This window comes from Phascolarctos cinereus, unplaced genomic scaffold, assembly GCF_003287225.1.
Source record: "Phascolarctos cinereus isolate Bilbo 61053 unplaced genomic scaffold, phaCin_HiC Scaffold_9;HRSCAF=440, whole genome shotgun sequence".
NCBI classification, from domain to species: Eukaryota; Metazoa; Chordata; class Mammalia; order Diprotodontia; family Phascolarctidae; genus Phascolarctos; species Phascolarctos cinereus.
In genome coordinates this window covers 248,595,166-248,615,044 of record NW_027556402.1, presented here as the reverse complement: position 1 = coordinate 248,615,044, position 19,879 = coordinate 248,595,166, and the positions used below count along the sequence as shown (strand labels likewise).

The 19,879-nt window shown below is 41.1% G+C and overlaps 2 protein-coding genes and 1 pseudogene across 2 annotated transcripts; all 3 read right to left on the bottom strand.

Moving 5' to 3' along the window:
* Nucleotides 1-110: 110 nt before the first annotated feature.
* On the bottom strand, nt 111-1,040 carry LOC110199467 (olfactory receptor 5AK3-like). Its single transcript, XM_020974341.1, has one exon. The coding sequence runs from the start codon at nt 1,038-1,040 to the stop codon at nt 111-113; it is 930 nt and encodes a 309-aa protein (XP_020830000.1).
* An 8,424-nt stretch (nt 1,041-9,464) lies between these two features.
* LOC110199588 (olfactory receptor 5AK3-like) lies at nt 9,465-10,394 on the bottom strand. The gene has a single exon (XM_020974458.2). The coding sequence runs from the start codon at nt 10,392-10,394 to the stop codon at nt 9,465-9,467; it is 930 nt and encodes a 309-aa protein (XP_020830117.2).
* Nucleotides 10,395-17,470: 7,076 nt separating this feature from the next.
* On the bottom strand, nt 17,471-18,399 carry LOC110199680 (olfactory receptor 5AK3-like; annotated as a pseudogene).
* Between the last annotated feature and the right edge of the window lie 1,480 nt (nt 18,400-19,879).

Below are 19,879 nucleotides of genomic sequence, written 5' to 3'. Positions count from 1 at the left end.
GCCTAACATTCTCTCTACTATCACACGTGGCTGCCAAAGAAGGGAGATAGGATGGATGCCCTTTGTCCAAATGCATTTCTGAACAGATGCATTGGAATGCAAATCTTGACTCATAAGCAACTCTTTACTAGAACTTTCATGGCCTCTTTGACTTCTTTATTCCGAAGACTGTAGATCAGAGGGTTCAACATGGGTATCACAATGCCATAAAACACAGAGGCCACTTTATCGTTCTCCTGGGATTCACTGGAAGAAGGTTGTAAATACATGTAAGACAGAGTCCCATAGAAAATGATGACAGCCATCAGATGGGAGGCACAAGTAGAGAAAGCTTTGTGCCTTCCTGCGGCAGAAGGCATCCTCAAGATGGCAGCCAGGATGTATACATAGGAGAAAAACACAACCAGCAATGTGCTTGACAGATTAAAACCCACAAAGACTATTAACAACATGACGTTGACATCAATATTAGAACAGGAAAGGGCCAGGATTGGGGGCACATCACAAAAGAAGTGATTGATGGTGTTGGAATTGCAGAAGACCAATGAAAAGGCAAAACCTGTGTGTACCGAGGCATTCAGGGATCCCATGAAATAGGATCCAGTGAATAACTGGATGCAGGCCCTCCGGGACATGACCACTGCATAGTGCAGTGGGTTACAGATGGCCACGTAACGGTCTATGGCCGTAGCAGAAAGGAGGTAACATTCAATTGTGGCAAACGTAGCATAAATCAACAATTGCACTAGACACCCTGAGAAAGAGATAGATTTGTGGGATACCAGGAAGTTCAGCAGCATCTTAGGAGTGATAGCAGAAGTATAACACAGGTCAACGAAAGCCAAGTGTTGGAGGAAAAAATACATGGGGCTGTGAAGGCGGGGATGAAATTTGATGAGCAGAATCATACCAACATTGCCCACTAGAGATGTCACATAGATGAGCAGAAACACAAGGAAGAGGATGTACTGCACTTCCTGTCGAACTGCAAATCCCAGTAGAATGAACTCAGTCATTCTGGTGCCATTGCCTTGTGCCATGTCTTTCATATCATCTGAAGAAGAGGAACACAGAGAGAAGGACCAGAAGGAGATTATTGACCCACAATTAGCAATGAAATCATCTTTTGTTTCGTGCTTTTATATCTTCTTTCACATGCTGAGCTTGGTTTTATAAGGTTACCATGGGTTTGGCAGAATGGAATTGCGGATAAAGGTCACAAAGTGGAATCACAAGACCTGGGTTCATATTCTGTCTCAGTCCCTGTTTCTTACCTGTGTTGACAATAGGAAAATTACTTAACCTTTAAGAGTCTCAGTTTCCTACATCTGCAAAAAGGAGATTGTTGCCAGTCTGTATTATCTCACAGAGTTTCCAGGACAATGTCTTTTAAAATTGTAAGTGTTGTTCAAAAGGGTTATTAAAATCCCCTCAGTATTATTTGACATAGTTCTAGAAATGCTATCTTTAGCAACATGAAAAGAACAAAATTACAAGTATAAACATTGGTAAAGGAGAGACAAAATATTCCGAGTTGAGGATGATGAGATGTTATCATCAGGAAACCCAAGAAAATTAGTGAAAAACGAAATGAGACAATTAATTGCTTTCACAAGGTTGTTGGAGACAAAATAAATTCACCATTTGTTTCATTATCTCTCAAAAGCCAGGAACTCACTAACACAGTACTCCTAAAAACCAGGAAGAAACAATGATAAGAGAAATTCCGTTCAAAATATCTGCAAAGGGTGTTGAAAGGAGGAGAAGCCAGATATTCCAGTGTCATAAAAACCTTGAATATCTGGGCGTTAACCAACCAATACACAGACACAGTTGATAAAAACAGCTATAAATACTTTTGACAGAACAAGGGAAAGAAATATTTGGAGAGATGTTCACTATTCAGGTTGGGGCATCCCATTCCAATACATGTCACAAAACTACCTGAAAACGACACCTATTGTTAGTCTGGCTCTTGTTGGTGGCGCCCATAGGTAGCTCCAGTGACCTCTGTTCTGCTGCCCCACACCTCTGCCTCTCCCTTCTGTCAGTTCTGCTGTTAAGCCGTTCACAACTATTCACTTTTCTCAACTTCTGTCCTCCACCTGGTGACCTGATTCAGGCCTTCATTCTTTCTAGCATGGACTATGGTAATAGCTTCTATGTTAGTATTTGCTACCTCTAGGAGTCTCTTCTTCTGTCCTTCTTTTATGCCACTGCCAAAATAATTTGTGCAAGTAAGAGGTCCACCAGTGTTACTCCTCCTCCCAGGATCGTTCGGTGGCTGCCAATTGCCTCTGGTCTACAAACTCCTTAGCCTGATGTATGCAAGACCCTCCACAGATTGGTTCCATTCTACCAATTCAGCCTTATTTCACACTACCCCCTTTCATCTGTTTTACATTCCAGGGAGACTGGACTGCTCGTTTTCCCCCAAATCAACCTTCCATCTTTCATCTTCATGCATATACAGCAGACCTTGGTGCTTGGAATAGCATCTCCATGTTACCTTTCAGAATCCTTATCTTCTTTCAAGGTTCATCTGATGTGCCACCTCCTCCACGAATTCCTCCCTGTTCTTTCTAGCTAAAAATGTCCTTAGCCCTCCTTAACGCTTACAGCTCTTTGCCTAGATCTCGTCTCATTCCACATCACCTTCTGTAGGTAATATTTATATGCCTACTATCAGTATGCCATGTTGCATTCTACCTAAAGAAATAGGTGGCGGTGTTCAGTTATGTTCGACTTCATGTGACCCCGTGGACTTTGTTCGTGGGGTTTTCTTGGCAATGATACTTGAATGGCTTACCATTTCCTTCTCTAGTGTGTCCCCATTTTACAGACGAGGAACTGGCATAAATAGGGGTTAAGTGACCTGACCAGGGTCATGCAGCTAGTAACAGTCTGAGATCAGATTTGAACTCAGACCTTTATGATTCCAGACTCAGTGTTTTATCCACTGTACCACCTATCTGGCTGTACAGAAGTAGGTAGTATTTGACTACTACTTCTACGAGTGTGTATATATGTATGTATGTTCAATCTTCGCATCTCTTGTATTGTGCCTGGTACATATTGGAATGTTTCTTGACTTGAATTAATCCCTGTGCCTCAGTATCCTGAAATGTACAGGTTGTACCAAGTGATTTCTAAGGCCTTTCCAGTTCTCAATCCTCATGAGGCTTCTGATTGCCATTTATCAAGCAGTATGGCTTTGCAAAGTCCTTTACATATACTACCTCTTATTGGTAAAACCTTTTACAATTTCAAAGCAGCTTTACATACCATACCTGCTTTGATTCTCCTTAAATCACTTGATGGCTGGGCCTGTTTCTTTCCCTGAGGGTCAGTCAATTACTCCAGAATATGAGAAGTCCTAACCTAGTCATCCCATCAGCACTACTTTAAACTGCTTTTTCTTTTCTTTTTTGTATCACAAAAAAATCAGTATTTTTATATATCACTAATAAAACTCAGAAAGACAAACTGATATAAAATAACCCTTAAAATAGTAACATTTTAAATATCTGTGAAATAGCCTACCAATACATACTGAATTTATACAAAGCCAACTAGATATCATCTTAACCAAATAAATTAACTAAATACATGGGTAGATATTCAATATTCATGGTGAAGTTGAGCTAATATAGTAAAGATGACCATGATTCCCAAATTAAAACGAAAATGTTAGGCTATGCTGATTCAAATACCAATGGCATAGCATAAAGTAAAATATTAATAAAATTCATATGGGAAAATACAAAGCTAAAAACACCAAAATCAACTATGAAAAAAATAAAAGAGGGACAGGTGACTATATTCCTAGAGCTCATATATTATAAAGTACTTGCTCCTTTTTCATTGCGACTTTACTGAGGGAGAAATTCCCCCTAATCTTATATCAGCTTCTCTGCCTCTCCCACCCTGGCCCCTCAGGCTTATTCTCTTGAGATACTGGAACAGTCACTTCTCATTAAGAATAGTGGGAGAATGGATTCATTTCAGAGGAAGTGATATCACTTTGGGTTTCCCTGTTTATATTGGGGACAGGCTGATTGGCATCCTCAGATGACATGTTTGCAGTGCCACTAATGCAGACATACATTAACCAGGCCATGGACATGGGATCCATTCTCTGGAGCATCTCTGGTCTCAAGGGAGGAACAGTGATCATTACCTGCTTTCCTTCAGAGTTGGAGCTGAGCCTCCTAGAGTAGAATTCCCATTATCATCATCATTATAGTTGTTTTCAAACTTAACTACTAAGGGATTTAGCCGTATAATAATTAGAAGAGTTAGCATGGCAGAGTAGTGGCTATTGAGCTGTTCTCAGAGTCAGGAAAACTTGGACTCAAGTTCTGCCTATGATACACCCCGGTTATGCTATCCCGCTGGACAAGTCCTCATCCCCCCAGTACTCTGAACAATTTTCTAAGTAAAGCAGTAGAAGTCATTTCTTCTCTGGCATGGGATTCAATATGGAAGCCAATGGTCTATTTTGGAGGACAGTCCATTTCCTTTAAAAGAGAAAGCCTTTGGGACTCGGCTGGAACATGCTACAGATATGATGCAGGGGTGATTTGGGACTGATGCTAAGAAATGAAGTGGCATATGTGGAGCCTCTGGCAACTTGGTCTTGCCATTGTACACACACAGAAGATGCAGTTCCTGAGGTCACAAGATTTCCTAATGGCTTAGATTTAGAACTGAAAGAGACTTTAAAGGTCATCAAATCTAATCCACTCATTTTATGCATAAGATAATTGAGGCAAATCAAGGAAACAAGCACTAATTAAACGCTTACTATGTATCACATACTGCGCTAAGCACCAGGGATACAAATATGAGTTAGAAAAGACAGCCTTTGCTCTCAGGAAGCTTGTAGTCTAATGGGGGATACATAATGATAATGACATATAAATGAGCTGAAAGTCAGGGCTAAGGGGAGGCACCTAGACATGGTGGGAAAGTCTGAAGAGTCAGAAGCAGAGTTGGGAAAGGAATGAAAGATGGCTGGAGTGGGCCCATCCTCCAAATGGAGGTTCTGAGAGGAACTCGCTAAGAGAGAAGGGGCTTTGGGATGGAAGGATCATCTAGGGTGAGAAGACCACAGGGCTGAGGGAAATTCCAGGATCAGAAGGAAGCTGAGACATTGTTGTAGTCCAAAGGGTCAGAAGCAAAGCTATGAGAGTCACAGAGAATAAGTGTTACAGGCAGGATTCAAAGCCAGGTCTTTCTGACTTCAATTTCACTACTCTGTCCATTATACTATCTTACCTTTCAAAGCAATTTCCAACCAAACAGGTATTTGAACTCACATTAGGCCCTCACATTAAAAAGGGTTTGAATGTCTATGAATAGTGCGTGTTAATACAGTAGCATGGGGAGCCCTAAGGATACCTCTATGAAATTCCTATCTCCCAGCAGAAGGGGAAGATAATAAAACTCCCTTGCCAAAAGTAAAGGACTAACAATCTCAACAAAGCTCTGAGATCATGTTAAAACCTTCTTGTGAGTGAATTTGTGTTTCCTACTAAGAAACACTTGGGTGTGTGTATGTGGCTACTTCAGCATCCCGGATTTTTCTTTGCAGCCTGTTTTGATTAAATGTCTTTTAGGGATGATTTTGTGAGTCAAACTAGTTTGCTGTATAAGAAACACATTGGATGGGTGCTTAAATTGTTGATTTGATTACCAAACAATGTGGTGGACCCTGGAAATCATGAAGGCTCCCAATGTTGGGGGCAGGGCATGTTACATAAGTACCAAGTGAATGGCATAAGCCTCCCTTATCTATGGCAGGGCCTAATACTTATTAAATGCCCTCCAGTAAACAGAAGCCCTTCTCTTGCCTCTCAGCTCTCAAAAATGATTATATGGGTTGGGATTCTGTTTTACCTTTTTATATTCTTTTCGTTTCTTCCTTGAAGCATGTAGAGTCATGGAATCACAGTTTTAGAGCTGAAAGGAAACTTAGATTTCATTTATTTCAACTCCTTCATTTTACAGATGAAGAAACTGAGGCCTGGAGTTGTCTAAAGTTACACAAGTCATAAGTAGCCCATGTCCTCTGTTCAAAAAAATTCAACACTTTCTCCACTGTAGCACTGTGCCTCTTTCTGCATTCTTTTAGGGAAAAGTTAATTCTTCTTCTTCTTTTTTTTTAAGGCAATTGGGGTTAAGTGACTTGCCCAGGGTCACACAGCTAGTAAGTGTCAAATGTCTGAGGCCAGATTTGAACTCAGGTCCTCCTGACTTCAGGGCCAGTGCTCTATCCACTGCACCACCTAGCTGCCCCCAATTTTTTTTTTTGTTGAGGCAGTCAGGGTTAAATGACTTGCCCAAGGTCACACAGCTAGTGGGGATCATGTGTCTGAGGCCGGATTTGAACTCAGGTCCTTTTGACTTCAGGGCCAGTGCTCTATTCACTGTGCCCTCTAGCTGCCCCTTGGGAAAAGTTAATTCTTAATAAGCTAGAGAATATAGGTGAATTGCACCAATCTCTTTTCCTTTCTCCTAGGGATACAGACCAAATTTTCCCTCATGGATACATAAATACTATTGGATAATGGCAGAAGAAAATGAACTGGACATGCTCTGTTGCCCACTCACCTAATTCTTCTTGCTTTCTAAATTTGCCTATGGTTGAGTTACTTAATGGAAGCTGATATACTCAGCAAGTTTCACAGAACTGACTTTGAAGAAAACATGAAGAATTATTATAGATGATTTAAAACTTCTGGCAAAGCCCAAGGTTGAGTCAGACATTTTTAGATCTTTGGTGGAGAATTCTCCCAACCGAGCTGGGCCAGTTTTTGATGTTTGCAATAGCCCTCAATCTATTAATGAATGTGACCTCTGAGTCATTAGCAGTGCTTCAGATTCAACATATATTTATCAACCCCCTACGATATGAAATCTATTGTGTTAGGTACGGGAGACATAAAGTCAACAACGAAAGCATCCTTGTCATCGTGGGCTTCTAACCTTCTGGAGGATATAATATGTAGACACACAAATAAATGCAAAGTACTTAGAGAAGTTAGAGATAAATAATAACAGCTGTAGAGGATCCAGGAAAGTTTCATGGAGGAAAATGTCATTTGATCTGAGTCCTGAAGGAAGACAGGTTTAAGAGGGGCAGGGTATGTTAACTCATTTGGAAAAAAAAATTGCTTAGGATGGAGATTTTGGTACACTCAAAGTTTGGGAGGAGAAAATGAATGATCAGATCTCAAAGAAAAAAAACCACCCCATTTTAATGCACAATAAGAGAATATGGGAAGAGAAATGACACTCGAGGAAAAAAAAAGAAAAAGAAAAAGAAAAAAAATTTCTAAGAGGGGATGAACACCAGTATGTATGTGGGGAGAGGTCAGAGATAATGAATGAAGCCTGCAAAAAAGTCATTGAATTTGGCAGTTAAGTTTAGGTAATCACAAAAGGGTAGGTTCAGGAGAATAGGAAAGCGGAAAGTCAGATTGCCATTCTGTAACAAAGGTGGAAATGAAGTAGATCTGCCAACATTCCAGAATGGTCACCTTTGACTATGACATTTGAATGCTAACACCTTAGTATAGGCTGTGCTATTTGTACAAGGGGGAATGACACTAGAAGTTTGAAGTTGAGAAGATCACCTGGACTTGGAGAATTCCAAGATGGTGGAAACCCAATTTTTAAGGTACTCAGGGATCCGTTCTCAAGATATCTTCAAGAGAGGAAGATATCGAATGACTGCAGTAAATAACAGATAGTATTATTATTCCAGAAGGGAATAAAAAGGGCATCAAGAATGGATTACTCATATACCTAATCATTCATATCCGTAAGATATTCAAGGAGAAGTATGTGCCACCAACTTGTCTTCTATAAAAAGGGAAAGATCATGAAAGATTCTTAGATAATGGAACCACAGAGGTAACTTTGTTCAATCATCATTTAGTTATTAAAATAAAATGAGGCATAAAATATGAGAAAAATGTTTGCCAAAGGTGTCCATCATTGTCACTGAGGATATCTTGTATGCGATCTAGATAAAAAACATTCCCTGTAAATTACAAGGTCTTCTGGTTGGTCCAGTTCGTATGTAAGGCTGTGCTGTGGCTCAGTGGATGGAGCACTGGGCTTTGAATCAGAAAAACTCATCTTACTGAGTTCCAATCTAGCCTCAGACACTTACTGTGTGACCCTGGGCAACTCACTGAACCCTGTCTTCATTTCAGTTCATCATCTGTAAAATGGGCTGGAGAAGGAAATGGCAAACCACCCTATGACCTTTGTCAAGGAGAACCCAAATGGGTCATGAAGAGTTGGACATGACTGAAACAATTCAATCAAACTACACCAAACCTACTAACTAAAACTGATTGCTCAAAAGAGATCACCTTAGCAATTTATACAGGAACAACCAAATGGATGATATAAATATTTTTAGTTCACACAGTGACATATAGTTGTATTGGAAGTCCATGAATGAGCACATCAACACAAATTACTAATATAAGTTCCATATCTAAACAATCAAATGAGCCCAAAATTGAATCGGAGGAATGATATGATCCGTATGCATTTGTATTGCTGATGCAATGTGCCGTAACTGAATTAGGTTTTGGTTCAGATCTCACTTACAATAATACACACTTATATGACAAATAATGATTATAGAATAAAGATTATGGTTTATTGCTTATAAGTATAGATGAAAGTTTATATACTGGGAGGCCCTGTTTCAGTCACCCAGAGTCCCGATTGGAAGGTCCCTGGTGATTCATCCATGCCTTGGTGAGATTTCAAAAGGTAAAAAAGGGAACCTCTTGCATTTATAGTGAACTTAGACAAAGAAGTCTAGGTATAGTTTTATTTTGAAGCAAATGTCGGCCAGGAACCTATCATGGTGGGAACATATCTGGAGCATAATAATGTTTTTAACAAGTTGTTTTTCTCTTCTAGCTACTTTACAGGCTATAGTCAACAGAGGTCATTTAGCAGGCACATGTCCTCATGCAGGCTACAACTTTTCAATGTGGAGGACTTATTTTATTTTATTTCCTATACAGCATTTGAGAAACTGTCCAGCACTTTTAATGATCTCAAATTGCTTCTCAGTGCAAAGACTTTTCTTCTCAATGCACATTCTCTTAAGAGTAATGAGTGATCACAAATCTTGGAACACCAAAATTTCTGAAGAATCAGAGGACTGGGAGACTTAAAAGGCAGTGGAGACATCCATGCTTGCTTGGTTCAAGTAGGCTGCAGTATTTTTCCAGATATACCCAAGGAGGAGATATGTTTCTGAACTTAGTTTTTCATATCCCCTATAGTTGAGATCTTGCTTACATATTGAAACAATGAAATGGGCTGCTGTATGAAATGACCCAATATGTAGCTGTCAGAGAAAAGAAATGAGATGCTTATTGCTTGGATGCTTCTCTGAACTACTCCACTGGAATGCAAGGCCTGACTCATGAACAACTTTTTACTAGAACTTTCATGGCCTCCTTTGCCTCCTTGTTTCTCAGACTGTAGATCAGGGGGTTGAGCATGGGTATCACAATGCCATAAAACACAGAGGCCACTTTATCATTCTCTTGTGACTCACTGGAAGAAGGCTGTAAATACATGTAAGAGAGGGTCTCATAGAAAATGGTGACAGCAGTCATGTGGGAGGCACAAGTAGAGAAGGCTTTGCTCCTCCTTGCAGCAGAGGGCATCCTCAAGATGGCAGCCAAGATGTAAACATAGGAGAAGAACACTACCAGCAATGTGCTTACCAGGTTAAAGCCCACAAAAATGATTAACAACATGACATTGACATCCATATTAGAACAGGAAAGGGCCAGGATTGGGGGCAAATCACAAAAGAAGTGATTGATGGTGTTGGAATTGCAGAAGGACAGTGAAAAGAGAAGTCCTGTGTGTGTGGTGGCATTCAGGGAACCCACAACATAGGATCCAGTGACCAGCTGGATACTCACCCTCTGGGACATGACTATTGGATAACGGAGTGGGTTGCAGATGGCCACATAATGATCTACAGCCATGGTAGCCAGAAGATAACATTCAAGTGTGGCAAATGTGCCATAAACATATAATTGTATCACACACCCTGAGAATGAGATGGATTTATCTGAGACAAGGAAGTTTACTAACATCTTGGGAGTGATAGCAGATGTGTAACAGAAGTCAACAAAAGCCAAGTTTTGGAGGAAAAAATACATGGGAGTGTGAAGGCGGCCATCACATCTGATGAGTAGAATCATACCAACATTGCCCACTAGAGATGTCACATAGATGAGCAGAAACACAAGGAAGAGGATGTACTGCACTTCTTGTCGAACTGCAAATCCCAATAGAATGAACTCAGTCACTCTGGTTCCATTTCCTTGGATCATGGCTTTCATATCATCTGAAGAAGAAGAAGAAGAATACAGAGAGAAGGAGTAAGAGATTTTAGTGACCTCAAATTAGGAAAATAGACTTTAGTTTAAGGTTGTGTCTTATTGTATTGAAATATTTTGTTTTCTTGTTACCTTTATTTCTGTATTTATCCCCCCTCACTGACCGACCCAAACAGCCATTGCCTTGTAACCCTAAGACTGAAAAAGAAAGAGAATTAGAGTTCGGTAGAACCAACCAACACACTGACAGTGTCTGGGGGTGCTCTGACATTTTCTCCCACACTCGGAGTTTGGTTTTCTAAGGTTACCCCACATGAGGCAGTTTAGAGATCATGGGTTTCCTCGTGATTTTTAACCTGGCTCTTAAAGACAGTTTCACAAGGAGATCAGGCATGTTTGTTCTCAGCAATGATGGGAAGAATAAGTATCTGGTCTCCCTTGTACTTCTCTGAAGGGGAAAGCCCTTGCTGGGCTGTATAAATCGTAATACTAACAGATAACATTTATCTTTCACCCTAAAGTTGGTAAGATGCTTTATATTTATTATTTTTTAAATTTAATCCACACAATTGCGCTGGGATGTCGGTGTTACCCTTATCCCCATTTCACAGAATAGGAAATTTGGCAGGGAGAGATTAAATAATTCGCCCAAGGTCTCACTACAGATACACGGCCCAAGATGTGAACTCAAGACTACCTAACTCCAGGTTCAGCACTCTGTTCACTGTATCAATTAGCTTCCTCCTTCTTCTTTGATATTAAAAAAATCTTGTAGAACTCTGAGACAAACCATTCGTATTGGTAGTGCCGGTCATCCTGGAGGTGCTCTGGCAACATTTTCCCTTTGCCTAGAGTGGGAAAAGATGAGTATGGAGGGATATTTAGATCCAAGGAATCACTGATTGTTAGAGCTGGAAAATGAGCCCAGGGGTCAGAGTTAGAAGGGTGCTCAGGACAGGAAATGTTAGCTCTGAGTGAAGGGACCCTGGAACCTCTAAGCTAGAATGATGTGAGACCTGTAGGAACTTCAGAATGCCAAGTCTCTTCATGTTAAAGATGAGAAAACAGGTCACAGGGAGCTTCCGTGATTTGTCTGAGGAAACTCGAAACTGTCCCTCAACTCTGAGTTATTGAGAGAACTGAACTAGAGGCCCAGCATCCTTACATCCACTTCAAGGCCTGTTGCCTCTTTTTTCTTTTCTTTTGGAGACTGGATCTCCCTATCTTTCTCAGGCTGGAGGTCCAGTGGCTGCTCATCTCCCACTGTCACTGGTAATTCCATTTCTGATTTGGGCTAGTCCATACCTCCTCTGGCAGTCTGGTGGCCCACTGCTCCTCATGGCTCCTTCTAGTGGTACTAGCCTTGCTGGTGACACCCTATTGGCTCTCACCCCATTGTGGCTCAGAACTCCTGAGCTCAAGGGATCCATCCGCCTCAGCCTCCCTCAGTAATAGGGATTACAGGCGTGTGCCACAATCACCTCCCTTCTCCCTATACCCATGCCCCACCTGTGCCCTCATCTTCCCCATGATCCTTTTCCTCTCTGTCCTTACTGCACAAGTCATGTACATATACATGCACCTAAGCCACATTTCTACAGTGTTTGCCAAAAGACATTGCTTTTGTGTCCTAACTGATGCTCCACTATCATCTCATCCCTGTTGTCTCACCATTGGGCCACCCCTCTCCTGGCCACTATACCCATGGTGAGAATGTCCCCCTGCCACAGCTGGTCTTTGCTTCGTTGCTCTATCCTGCCTCAACTCTTTTCCTGCAGCTGAAAGATCAGACAGGTGAGTTAGTGACTTATCACAGGTAAAGTTGAAATCCATCTTGGTTCTGCCCCCACCAAACCCATCCCTCCTCCCTCCTTACCTGCTCCTTTTAGTGGCATCTCAAGGCCTTCCATCACCCATTCTCAAAACCTGAGTCATCTGCCTCTCATTCCCTCATCAGTCACATCCAACACGTTGCCAGCTCCTATCACTTCTTCCTATAAAACAGCTCTTACCTCCATCCTGCCTTTTTCAGTCACACAGCCACCCTGAGAATTCAGGCCTTCATCACTTTGAGTCTGGGCTGTTAAGTGGCCTCCTAATGATTTTCTCTCTTTCCACTGTCTTCCTTATTCAACCATCCTTCACAAAGTTTCCAAAATACCCTGCTTTAGGCACACAAGGCCCCTGTCCTTCTCCAGAACATCCAATAGCTCCCCATTGCCACTGATTATACACATTATACATTATATATATATGTATATAAATGTATTTGTGTGTGTGTGTATGTATATATATATGGAGAGAGAGAGAGAGAGAGAGAGAGAGAGAGAGAGAGAGAGAGAGAGAGAGAGAGAGAGAGAGAGAATGGAAACTCCTTCACTGAGTACTTAAGAACCTGGCTCTAACTTTCTTCTAAGACTCATCTCTCATTACTCCTTTTCCTACACTCTACATTCCAGCCAAACTGGGTTTCCAACTCCCCTCCAAAGTAAGCCTGCCTTCTCTATCCTCTGTGGATGTGAACAAACTTCTTTCTCAAGTGCCCTGCTCCCTTATTTTATCTTTCAGAATCCTTAGTGTTCCTTCAAGGCCTTGATCAGGCACATCTCATCCTCTAAGAACCCTTATCTGAAATCCCCAGTTGAAAGCAATTTCCTCCTCCACTTTTACCATGGTTTTCTTTTTCTTGATCTATCTCTTTTACTATCTCTCTCCCCTTTCCTTCTTTCCTCCCTCTCTGCATCTCCTTTGCCTCTCATTATTCACTACTTCTACATATTCTCTGTAAATGGCATATCTTGTCACCTTTAGAGTGGAAGACAAGTATCTTGAGCACCAGGACAATGTGCTTTCTATCTTTGCATCTCAAGCCCTGAGCACCAGGCCTTCCAGCTACTAGTGCACAGAAGAGTCAATTAAGGGCAGGAAGGAACTTTAGGGGCAATCAAGGACAACCCTCTTATGTGGCTCAATACATACTGAGTAACATGAATTGGATTGATAAACTCCTTGTGTATTGGTTTCCTGCAGACATCAAGTTGGTACAGTGGAATGAGTAGTTGGTTTCATGTAAGGAAGTTTTGAGCTCACATCCTGCCTCAGACACTTAGTAGCTCTGTGAACCTGGGCAAGTCATTTAACCTCCCCTTGACCTCAGTTTCCTCATCTGTAAAATGGGGAGAATGATGGTACCTACCTCCCAGGGTTGCTATGAGGATCAAATGAGATAACATACATGAAGTGCTTTACAGACCATAAGGTCCTATAGGAATCCTAGATCTTTCCTCCCCAGAAACGAAGGGGATAGACTAGATGATCTCTAAGGTCACTGAAGTTCTTAATAACACTGATCCCTGAAAGTGATCTCTCCCTTCTTCTGAAGGTCAGTCAGTAACTCCAGATGGTCAGATACCCTACCTACTCACTTACCACTCACTATCTTTTCACTGTGACTTTGCTGGAGGTGAGAGGTTCCTGTCCAGCCTCAGAATCAGACCCTCTGTCTCTCTGACCCTGATCCTCCAGGTTCTACTTCTTCTTTAAGACACTTTGCCAAGCACACCCAGTTCATTGGGAATCATGGGAGACTGGCTTCAGGGGAAGTAATCCCACTCCAAGTTCTCCTGCTCCCATCAGGTCTCGGCTCCCTGGAGTGCTAAGGTGACATCACTTCAAGTGCTCCAAATGTGGGCACACATAAGTCAGCCACACAGCACGGGGACCCGTTCTCCTGGGCATTTCTGGGCTCAGAGGTTGAGGAAAGATCATGAGAAGGAGCGATCATTAGCTACTCTTCTTCTGACTTCCCAGGAGTGCTGTTGTTTTCCAGTTACTTGGGAATTTTGCAGTAGTGATTATAAACTACATTTCTTGGGTATTTTAAAATTTGCAAGGCATTGAACTCTATACTTCTGAGAGTCAGATACTGCTATTGTTATTATTTGTTACTTTACAGATAGATAACTAATTATATATTTATATAACTAGTAAATAATCAAGCACTCCATCTACAGGCATTCAATAAGCATCTTCCATGTGGCGCCACTCTGCAAGAAAGTCAAGATTTAAATTCCATTCACTTAACTTTAAGTCTGATGAGGCACAATGGAGAAAGCTCTGAACCTAGGGTCAGGATAGACAAGTTCAAAAACTATGCTAGATGTGGGCAAGTCACCTAACCTCAGTCTTAGTTTCCTTTTCTGTGAAATAGGTATAATAATAGCAGCTATCTCATGGATTTTTTGTGAGAGTCAAGTCATATAACATGTCAAGTGCTCTGTAGATCTTAAAGTGCTACATAAATGTTTAATGTTATTATTATAAGCATTAGGTATTATTATTTTCAAAAGAATCTCACTCACCCCCCATCTCTCTCTCTCTCTCTCTCCCTCTCTCTCTCTCTCTCTGTCTCTGTCTCTATCTCTCTCTGTCTCTCTCTCTTTCTGTCTCTCTGTCTCTCTCTCTTTCTGTCTGTCTGTCTGTCTGTCTGTCTGTCTGTCTGTCTGTCTGTCTCTCTCTCTCTCAGTCTGCCTGCCTGTCTGTCTCTCTGTAGAATGGAGGAAATATGTGCTGTTCATCACTTTATAATATCTTGAATGGTATCCAATTAAGCTTTTGTTATTTAAGTGGGGCAATGAATCATCTATCAAGTAGCTAATAAAAAATAATTATTAAGCTTTTATATGGACCAAGCACTGTTCTATGTACTTGGGATACATATATGTGTATATATATATATATATATATATATATATATATATATATATATATATATATATATATATATAAATCAACCCTGATCTCAAGGAATTTGAATTCTATATGAAAAAGTATGTTTTCATTCAAATATATACATAGGCAATATGAGATATTTCTAGGAGGGCAGTAACCAGAGGGGTTTGGTGGGAGGATAATTCAGGAAAGACTTTTTGGAGGAGGTAGTTCTTGAGTAGACTATTGAAGGACTTATGGGATTCTTCAAGGTAGAGAGCATTCCAGGCATGAGGGATGAGCAATGCGAATGCACAGAAATGGAACCTGAGAATCTGTGTGTGATGTGTGGAACAGCAAGAAAGTCACTGCAGATTGCGGGAAGGGGAATGACATATTAGTAAGTCTAGAAAAGCAGATAGAAGCCAGGTTGAATAGGGCTTTTAAGGCTAAATCATGGGGCAGCAGTGGATAGAGCACCGGCCCTGGATTCAGGAGGAGCTGAGTTCAAATCCAGCCTCAGACACATAATAACACTTATTAGCTGTGTGACCCTGGGCAAGTCACTTAACCCCATAGCCTAGCCAAAAAAAAAAAAAGCTAAATCATGTAGTTTATATTTTATCATAGAGGCAATAAAAAGCTCCTGGGTTTTGTTGAATAGGACAATAATATGGTCAAACACATGCTTAAAGAAAATCACTTTGGCAGCTAAGTAAGATGAATTGGAGTCAGGAGATACTTGAGGCAAGTAGAGCAAATGTGAGGCCATGACAGTGTCCCAAGTGAGAGGTGATCAAGGCTTGAATTAAGGTGCTGCCTGTGTGAGCAGTGAGGAAGGAACAGATGTGAAATATGTTAGAGGAGTAGGAACTACAAGATTAGGCACCTCATTGCCCAAGACATGAGATGATGAGGAATCTGGAGTTGAGAATTACAATGTGGCTGTGAAATAGAGACTGGAAGGAAGGTGGTACCCTTAACAGAAAGAGGGAAATGTGTTTGAGAAGCTAAACTTAGTTCAAAATGTCCAATCAATATATCAATATTTCACCAATCATTTAGCAAGCTTCCACTATGTGCTAATTATTAAGAGATGCATAGAAAAAGGAAAAACAAGGTTAATGGGACATGATACTGGTATTAATAAGTACATACTAGATCCACACAGAGCAGGTGGAATGTAACATTAGAAAAGAAGACATCAGCATCTAGTGAGACTGGGAAAATCCACCTGCAGAAGATGAGGCTTGAAGAAAACCAGGGAAACCAAGAGGCAGAGGTGAGGAGAGCAAACATTCCACACTGGGGGGCAGCCAGTGCAAAGGACTGGAAATGGGATGGAGCATTGTGCATGAAGCAAAAGAAGTAGGCTTGTATGGCTGGGCCATAGAATGCATGGTGAGGAGTAATATGAAAGAAAGGTCAGAATCGTCTGGGTGGTGATGAGCTTTAAATGCCCCCCAATTAGTTTATATTTGATTCAAGTAATAGGAATCTACTGGACTTTACTGAGTCATGGGGAGACATGGTCAACCCTGTACTTTAGGAAAATCACTGGACTAGGGCGTCACAGGTCGGGAACAAAAGATGCTTCCTTGACTGCTCTTGAGGGAGCTTAGCTTACACTTTTCAGCTTATATGCTGGTTACTCATATGAACATTACACATAATGAATAATGAGTAAATCCATTTATTATATGCAGCATAGAAAACAGAAATTAATGTAGTTATATAAATTGAAACATATACAAGCTTTCCAGTTGAGTGATACAAAATATCAGTTTATCCAAGGAGAGATGGAAAATCATATGTGATAAACGGCCAAGAAGAAAGTCTGGCTGAGCCATAGAGTACGTAAAGGGAATCAATGTATAATAAGCCTGGAAAAGTGGTTTGAAGCAATCTGTGAAGGGTTTTTAAACACCCAACAGAAAGTGTGTTTAACTCACAAGTGAGTTTTGGGTTGTCAGTCTACACAATTGGAAAACAATGGAAATATTTTCAATGAAATTACAGGTCCTGACTGCTCTTCCTAACTTCCATATGAAAGTGTTTAATAATAAATGTAAACTATCACCACCATCATTATTAATCATATCATTATGATCATGTTAAAGATGTTGAGTTCTTAGTGATAACTTTTAAAGTCTATTAAGAGGATGACTTCAGCAGCTCTATATATGTTTTTAACTTTTAACCATAGTTTGCCATATCTTTGAGGTCTTGTTGACATATTGAAGCAATGAGATGGGCTGCTGTATGAACTGACCCAATATCTGGCTATTAGAGAAAAGAAATGAGATGCTTTGTTGCCTGGATGCGCCTTTGAACTACTCCTCTGGAATGCAAGGCCTGACTCATGAACAACTTTTTACTAGAACTTTCATGGCCTCCTTTACCTCCTTGTTTCTCAGACTGTAGATCAGAGGGTTGAGCATGGGTATCACAATACCATAAAACACAGAGGCCACTTTATCATTCTCTTGCGACTCACTGGAAGAAGGCTGTAAATACATGTAAGAGAGGGTCCATAGAAAATGGTGACAGCAGTCATGTGGGAGGCACAAGTAGAGAAGGCTTTGTGCCTTCCTGCAACAGAGGGCATCCTCAAGATGGCAGCCAAGATGTAAACATAGGAGAAGAACACTACCAGCAATGTGCTTATCAGGTTAAAGCCCACAAAAATGATTAACAACATGACATTGACATCCATATTAGAACAGGAAAGGGCCAGGATTGGGGGCAAATCACAAAAGAAGTGATTGATGGTGTTGGAATTGCAGAAGGACAGTGAAAAGAGAAGTCCTGTGTGTGTGGTGGCATTCAGGGAACCCATAATGTAGGATCCAGTGACCAGCTGGATGCAGACCCTCTGGGACATGACTGTTGGATAATGGAGTGGGTTGCAGATGGCCACGTAACGATCTACAGCCATGGTAGCCAGAAGATAACATTCAATTGTGGCAAATACACCATAAACATATAATTGTATCACGCACCCTGAGAATGAGATGGATTTATTTGAGACAAGGAAGTTTACTAACATCTTGGGAGTGATAGCAGATGTGTAACAGAGGTCAACAAAAGCCAAGTTTTGGAGGAAAAAATACATGGGAGTGTGAAGGCGGCCATCACATCTGATGAGCAGAATCATACCAACATTGCCCACTAGAGATGTCACATAGATGAGCAGAAACACAAGGAAGAGGATGTACTGCACTTCTTGTCGAACTGCAAATCCCAATAGAATGAACTCAGTCACTCTGGTGCCATTTCCTTGGATCATGGCTTTCATATCATTGAAAAAGAATAATATAGAGAGAAGGAGTAAGAGATTTTAGTGACCTCAGATTAGGAAATAGACTTTAGTTTAAGGTTGGGGCATTTTCTCAAATCCCCACTAGTGATCTACCCAACCCAAGGAGCCATTCCTTGTAACAAGCCTGAAAAAGAAAGAGAATTACAGAGTTCAGCAAAACCAACCGACACACTGACAGTGTCTGAGGATGCTTTGACATTTTCTCCCACTCTGAGTTTGGTTTTCTAAGGTTACCCCACATGAGGCAGTTTAGGAACCATGGGTTTCCTTGTGATTTTTAACCTGGCTCTTAAAGACAGTTTCACAAGGGGACCAGGCGTGTTTGTTCTCAGCAATGATGGGAAGAATAAGTATCTGGTCTCCCTGGTGCTTCTCTGTAGGGGAAAGCTCTTGCTGGGCTGTGTAAATCATAATACTACCAGACAACATTTATCTGTCACCCTAAGTTACATTTATTAATTTTTAAATTTAATCCTCACGATTGCCCCGAGACATTAGTGTTAGCATTATCCACATTTTATAGAAGAGGACATTAAGTGGGTAAAGTTTAAGTGATTTGCCCAGAGTCTCACCACAGATGTATGAGATAAGTTTTGGACTCAAGACTGCCTGACTCCAGGTTCAGCACTCTATTCACTGTATCATCTAGCTGCCTCTTAGTTTGATATTAAAAAAAAAATCTCATAGAACTCTAAAACAAACCATTAGTATAGGTAGTGCCATTCATCCTGGAGGTGCTCTGGCAACATTTTTTCTTTGCCTCGAGTGGGAAAAGATGAGTATGGAGGTCTATTTAGATCCAGGAAATCAGTAGTTGTTAGAGCAGGAAAATGAGCCCAGGGGTCAGAGTTAGAAGGGTGCTCAGGACAGCAAATGTTAGCTCTGAGTGAAGGGACCCTGGAACTTCTAACCCAGAATGACAAGACTTGTAGGAACTTCAAGGTGTTTTAGAACTGAAAGGTGTATTAGAGATCATCTGATGAAGTCTTTTTGTTTTAGCAGATTAGAAAACAGATACCATGATTTGTCTAAGGTCACTCTAAGCTGTCCCTCAGCTCTGAGCCATTGACAGAACTAGACAAGGCCAGGCATCCTTACATCCATTTGAGTGCCAGTTCCTTTTTTTTCTCCTTATCTTTCTCAGGCTGGAGGTACAGTCTGATGAGACCCACTCATCTCCCAATGTCACTGGTAATTCCATTTCTGACTTGGGCTAGTCCATACCTCCTCCGGCAGCCTGGTGGCCCACTGCTCCTCATGGCTCCTTCTAGTGGTGCTAACTAGCTTTGCTGGTGACACCCAATTTGCTCTAGCCCCACTAAGGCTCAGAATTCCTGAGTTCTTGAGCCCCTAAGCCCAAGGGATCCATCCACCTCAGCCTCACTCAGTAACAAGGATTACAGGCATGTACCACTACCACCTCCCTCCTCCCTATACACAAGCTCCA

Coding starts and splice junctions, on each gene's coding strand:
- LOC110199467 (XM_020974341.1), bottom strand. CDS start 1,040: ATGGCACAAGGCAATGGCACCAGAATGACTGAGTTCATTCTACTGGGA.
- LOC110199588 (XM_020974458.2), bottom strand. CDS start 10,394: ATGATCCAAGGAAATGGAACCAGAGTGACTGAGTTCATTCTATTGGGA.